Genomic DNA, 6,324 nt, shown 5'->3' on the forward strand with positions numbered 1-6,324 from the left:
ATGGGTGCTCTGGGGTTGCATCAGCAGCAGCCACACCGGGACATTGGGATGGGCGCTGCCACCACCGTGCAGGTCCCCTGGCACCAACAATGGCAGCTTTCAACCTCCCATCCCATAATGAGCTCGTGTCACCGGTCCCACGCCTGAAAATCAACACCACCCCATAACCCCCCCGGGAAAACGTGACGGGGCCGCACTTGGTTCACTTTGGTTTATTTCTTTTCTCGATTCCTTTTTTCTTTTTTCTTTTTTTTCCTTTTTTTTTTCTTTCTTTCTTTTCTTTTCTTTCTTTTTTTTTTTTTTTGGTTCGTTTCCCCAAACTTCGAATCCTGGTGCCAACAATGGCGTCTCGTCTCGAATAAAGGCAAAATTGCTGAAGCCAATCCTGGGGCGCCTGCGGCGCCGGGCCAGAGGCAATTTTGGGGGGGGGGGGGTTGGCACGTGGCTGCCCTGCACCGAGCAGGCACAAAATAAATATCGCTGGGGCTGGGGCTGGGGCGGGGGGCGGGGGAGATACAAAAAAAAAAAAAAATGGCCAAAAACGAAATAAAACAAAAAAAAATATTCAGCTCCAAAAGGAGAACGATGAACCCAAACGGCGACTTTTGCTCGGAGGTCGTGGCTGTTTCGGGAAGGGGGGGGCGGGAGCCGAGGTCCCCACTTCGATTTTCGCGGCGAGCTCCGGCAGCGCAGCCCCGCGCCGGGGCTGGCGGGGGCTCCCCCCCCCCCCGTACACACACATTGAGCCGAATCGGGGGCGCGTGGGGCCGGCGTGGCGGGGGGGGAGGTTACAGAGCCGGGCAGGTGACCTGGTGCCGGATGCCGTCGTTGCACATGAGGGCAGCCGCCCGCTCGTCGCCGTCGCCGTGCTGGCACTGCATGTAGCTGATGCCGTGGGGCGAGTAGCTGTGGTGGGCGCACACGTTGCAGGCGCGGGTCATGGTGCCGCCCGTGCTGCTCCTGCGGATGGTGGCAGAGGGGAGCGGCCCCCCCCCCCCCCGCCAGGCACCCATCAGCACCCAAAGGTGCCCGCAGGTTCCCAGCAGCGCCCGCTGGCACCCATCAGCACCCACTGCTGCTCGTCAGGGCCAGTGGCACCTCTCGGTGCCCACTGATGCTCAGCAGCACCCACCCCAGCACCCTGCTGGCTGCCATCAGTGCCACCTGTGGCACCCAAAAGCACCCTTCGGTGCTCATCGGTGCCCACTGGCACCCATCGGAGCCTGCTGGCACCCACTAGTGCCCCTCAGTCCCCACCTGTGTCAGGTGGCACCCATAGGTGAGCCGTGGTGGCCATCGGTGCCTGGTGGCACCAGCAATGCCCATGGGTCCCCAGCTGCACCCATGGGTCCCAGCAGTCCCCAGCTGTGCCCAGCGGCATCCATTGGACCCTGCTGGCCCGGCTGGCACCCACCCCATCCCCACGTCCCCATGTCCCTCACCTGCAGTCGCTGCAGGTCCGCTGGCACTCCTTGCGGCGGTAGCGGCAGATGAGGGCCCAGATGAGGAGCCCCAGCAGGCTGAGGAGCAGGAGGGAGCCCAGGATGGAGCCCACGATGATGCCCGCCTGTCTTCCGCCTCCTGCCGCGGGAGCACAGCCTGTCACCGCCGGCCTCTCCGCCGGCTGTCCCCACATCACCGCACCACCGGTGGCACCCCGGTGCACAGAGCCAGCCCCTGGCAGCCCCCTGCCCGTGCGTGTTTGCATGTCCCCCCCCCCCCCCCCCCCGTGGTGGCACTTACTTGGTGAGAGGCCGAGGTTGATCTGGCACACGGCGTAGCCCACACGGTTGGTGACACGGCACTGGTAGACGCCAGCGTGCACCTCGGACAGGCTACGGATCAGAAGGTCGCCAGGAGCACGTCCTGCGGGAGAGACGGCACCCTCAGCGTGGGGACGCAGGGACACGGGGACACAGGGACATGAGTACACACGGACATGGGTACACACGGACGCAGGTACACAGGGACATGGGTTCCCAGGGACACAGATGCCCAGGGACACAGGTACACAGGTGCCCAGGGACATGGGTGCACAGGGACACACACAGACATGGGTGCACACACACACAGGAACATGCAGACACGTGTGCACGTGGACATGGGCACCCGAGGACACAGGCATACGTGGACACAGATCCATGGGGACATGGGCACACAGACATGGGAACACGCAGACATGGGAACACACGGATGTGGGAGCACACGGATGTGGGAACACAAGGATGTGGGTGAACATGGGTGCACATGGACATGACACCCATGCACAAAGGCACCCAGACAATCACATACGTGCCTGTGTGTGGACACCCATGGATGTGCGTGCACACGGACACGGGCATGCACAAACTCCAGCATCCGTGGTCAGGTGTGCACGTGGCCATGGATGCACATGGACACAGGTGAGCAGGGAAAAGGATGCACACGCACACGGATGGACATGGATGCACATGGACACGGGAACACACAGACACGGGGGCACACAGAGACAGCCATGAGCACCCAAGGACACAGACCCCCCCAGCCAGACACCCCCCCCCACACCCACCCAGGACCCCCACACACACACTCAGAACCCCCAGCACCCACCTTGGATGGTCCCGTGGGGCAGGCGGCCCCCGCCGTAGCCATCGGCCAGCTTGGCCCACTGGTAGGCGAGCGGCGAGGCCCCCCCTCGGCTGTAGCACCGCAGCAGGATGCTGCTCCCCTCGATCAGCTCCCCCTCGGTCCAACACTGCGGGGTGGCCGGCTTCTCTGCGGGGCAAGGGACACCGTCACCGCCGGGAGCACCGGGGGGGCCACCGTGGCCGCCACCATCGGGGAGGGGGCCGGGGGGCTCACCTTGCACGGTGACGATGACCTCGTGCACCGCCACGGTGTTTTTCTTCACCCGGCACTGGTAGGTACCGGTGTCGGAGACCTGCAGGTCGGCCAGGCGGATGGAGGCGTCGTGCTGCCCCGGGTCGTTCTGCACGAAGGCCACCCTGTCCTGCAGCCCCGAGCCGCTGCCGTAGTTGACGTGGTGGTCGTGGTAGGACAGGAACTGGGGGTGGGGGGGGGGCACATAGTGGTGAGGAAGGGGAAGGGGGACCCCCGGGGCGGGGAGCGGGGAGGGAACGGCGCTGCCTGCCCCTTCCCTGCCCTGCCTGCTCCTCGCACGATGCTGCTGCGTCCGTGCCAGGTCCTGCCTGGTCCTGCCAGAGCCTACCCAGCCCTGCCTGTCCTGCCTGGTCCTCCCCTGCTCTGCCAGACCCTGCTTGCCCTGCCTGTCCTGCTTGTCCCCGAATGTCCTGCTTCTTCCTGCATGCCTGCTCCATCCCTCCAACTTTTTCCATCTTTCCTACCCCATCTTGCCTTGTCCATCTCTCCTGCCCCACCCCTCCTGCCCCATCCCTCCTCCATCTCTCCTGCCCCATCCCTCCTGCCTCGTCCCTCCAGCTCCATCCCTCCTCCACCCCTCCTGCCCCATCTCTCCTTCCCTCCACCTCCCTGTGGGATGAGGCAGCTGCAGAACAGCCCCACTTGGAGCTGGAGCCCTCTGTGGCTGGGGGGGGGGGGGGGGGGGGGGGGGGGGGTCACTCACCACATTCTCTGGACCGGTCCGCTCGGGCGTGATTTGGATCCACTCGATCCCCACGCCCTGGGGACCGTTGTCTTCAGGCTCGAGGACGTAGGGGCAGCCCAGCTTCACCGAGTCACCCTTGGCCAGGTACAGCACCTCCCGGCCCTTGCTGTTGATCCTTACGGCCAGGAGGAGAGCTGCGGAGAGAAAGGCACCATGGCACCGGGTGGGCAGCGCCTGAGCACCGCGTTCCTGCGCCCCATGGCACCCCGACCTGCGCCCCTGCAGCACCCGACCCACTGGGGCACGTCTGCTGGCGTTTAGCACCCACGGGGGCTGGGTGACCCGGTGGGACTGAGCACCCATGGGTGCTGGCAGCCTCTGGGGACAAAGGGCCACGGTGGGCTCCACGCCACCCGCCTGCCTTTGGACACAGCGTGGCCAATCTCCAGATGCTGGCGCTCTGCTGCCCGCGGGGTGCATCCGCCCTGGCACCCTTGGGTGCCCCGTGGCCAGGCAGCCTCCCCTCCATCCTCGGTGGCATCTCCGCAGGAGCGCAGGGACTGGCGGCGCCTACCTGGCATGAGACCCAGGAGCAGGAGCAGGCCGGCGCCGTGCCCTGCCATGACGCTGCAGCCGTGCCGGGCGGTGAGGAGGAGCGGGAGCAGAGGAGGCTCCGAGGCGACGAAGCAGCCCGGCTGTGCGGGGCCGCTTTTACATGCTGGGCCGGGGCGCTCCTCCCTGTGGGGCGGATGCCTTTGGGATGACTGAGTGGCTCCAAGCTGTGCGTGAGCGATGCCGCCCTGCTCCACTCCCTACCTGGTAATTAAGCGCTGCCATGCTATGGGCTCCCATCCAGCCAGAGCCGGGCTGGGGGCTGCAGCGCTGGGGGGCTGGGGGCACCAGGATGCTCCAGGGCACCCATCTGGAGGAGTCGGGCAGGGACTGGGGGCGGCAGACCCACGGTGGCCTGAACCCTGGGGTGGGCAGCTCTGGGATGAGTGTGGCCAGTGGGAAAAATCCACCCGGGACCCATCGGGAGCACCCCGAGCGTGGCCGAGCACCGCGACTCCATGGCGATGCCGCCTTGGCCCCACGCAGGTCCCAAAAGGCTTTTGGTGCTAGAGCAGGACTCGGGGCAATTGCAGGAGCTTAAAGGTGTGGTTTGACCATGGGCTTAAGCTCCTGCAGATCCCTCCTCCAGTCCTGCCCCCTCGGTGAGCGGGCATGGGGATGCCGTGGGCACGCAGGGACCATGGTGCCCACCGAGACCCCCGCCAGTGCTGGTGGCACTGGTGGGATGCGGTGTCCCAGGCCACAGCTTGCTGCATGGGGACATGGGGACATCATGGGTGCAGCACAGCCTGGCCATGCTCTGTGCAGGGGACGTGCAGCACCGAGCGGGGCGACTTGGGGAGCTGGAGGGGAGGAAGAGAGGGGATGAAGGCTGCTGGGGTCCAAGGACAGGAGCTGGGGACAGGGATGCACTGCAGGAGGACAGGGGACTTGGGGACAGGGCCGCTCTGCAGTGGGGATGGAGGATGTGGGGACAGGGATGCTCGGCAGTGGGGATGGAGGACTGGGGACAGGGATGCTCTTGAGCAGGTGACAGACACAGGGACCAGGCTGCTCTGCGGTGGGCGCAGGACCTGGGGACAGGGATGCTCCAGAGGTGGCAGAAGCCCCTCGGGGGCTGCTCAGCCCCTTGGGAGCCCCCAGCCGGGACCACTCTGCACCCATGTCCCCGTCCCCTCGTGGGGCTGCTCCAGTCAGTGCCCAGCACTGCCCCGCGGCACAGCTCGGCCTCCGCCGGTGCTTTCCAGCCCGCCACTGCCCGAGCCGGCCAGGCAGCACCTCCCAGCCGGTCCCAAATGCTCCCCGAGGCCATGAGCTGCTCCATTTACTGTCCCCAAACCCGGCTCCCCGCTGCCAGTTAACCCTTGCCCGCCTCGCGCCGGGAATTGCGGGCACGTGCTGTACCGCGTCTGTGATTTGGGGGCCGCGGCCAAGCCCCAGGGCGACACCGAGGGGGCGAGGGGCTGGGTCCTCCCCCCCCGCTGCTGGGGCCGTCCCTGCTGTGACGGGGCCGTGGCTCACCCGGCTCGGGGCTCGGTGCCGGCGCGGCGCTGGCTCCCCAGCCAGTGACTCCCGCATTCCTCGGAGCCCCGCTCGTGCAGGAAGGGTGGGGAGACTGCTCCACCCCGGCTGGCCCCTGCTGGTGGTCACAGTCCCCTCGGTGTGGTGGCTTGGAAACCCTTGGGGCTGAGCCTGGCCTAGAACAAGGCCGTGACTCCTTGGCCGAGGCAGTGACCGGGAGTGACACGGCCAGAGGTGGCCACCGGGGATGGCAGCGCGGGCAGGCGAGCCTGGCACTGAGCACCGCAGGTCCTCTCTGTGCCAAAGCCCCATGGAAACGTGGAGCTCGGTGGCTGGGTCTCGGGGCTGCCCTGCAGTCCCCAAAGGGTCTCACAGCCCTGTGGGGCCCGGCTCTGTCCCCACCCGGGGACACGGCTGCTGGAGGAGACGGGGAAGGGAGAATAAGAGGCCACGGCCCTTTTCTGCTCCCTCTTTACCCAGCCCAGGTGCTGGTAAGGAATGGCACTGGTGCCCTGTGCCATCTCCCTGCCCTGGGCAGTCTCGCCTGTGCCAGCTCTCCTTATTTTTTTCAGCTGCTCGGACAATTAATCAGAGCCACTCCTATGGGATCCCAGCCCTCTGAAGCTGCCAGTCCCTGTCCAAATGTTTTTTGTTTTTTTTTTTTA

General features: G+C 65.9%; 1 protein-coding gene across 4 annotated transcripts; it reads right to left on the bottom strand.

The window, feature by feature from the left end:
- Positions 1-769: 769 nt before the first annotated feature.
- VSIG8 (V-set and immunoglobulin domain containing 8) lies at positions 770-4,294 on the bottom strand. 4 transcript variants are annotated; one of them, XM_040538832.1, is made up of 7 exons: positions 4,140-4,294; positions 3,584-3,759; positions 2,842-3,043; positions 2,590-2,754; positions 1,744-1,866; positions 1,443-1,599; positions 770-906 (listed from the first exon to the last, which is right to left on the bottom strand). In XM_040538832.1, exons 1-7 carry the CDS (start codon positions 4,186-4,188, stop codon positions 789-791), a joined length of 990 nt encoding a protein of 329 aa, XP_040394766.1. In that variant the 5' UTR covers positions 4,189-4,294; the 3' UTR covers positions 770-788. The 4 variants fall into 4 exon arrangements, with proteins under 4 accessions (XP_040394766.1, XP_040394765.1, XP_040394764.1 ...); XM_040538831.1 differs by having other exon boundaries at positions 776-960; positions 1,443-1,581; XM_040538830.1 differs by having other exon boundaries at positions 776-954.
- Positions 4,295-6,324: the final 2,030 nt, after the last annotated feature.

This window comes from Cygnus olor, chromosome 28 (assembly GCF_009769625.2).
Source record: "Cygnus olor isolate bCygOlo1 chromosome 28, bCygOlo1.pri.v2, whole genome shotgun sequence".
NCBI classification, from domain to species: domain Eukaryota; kingdom Metazoa; phylum Chordata; class Aves; order Anseriformes; family Anatidae; genus Cygnus; species Cygnus olor.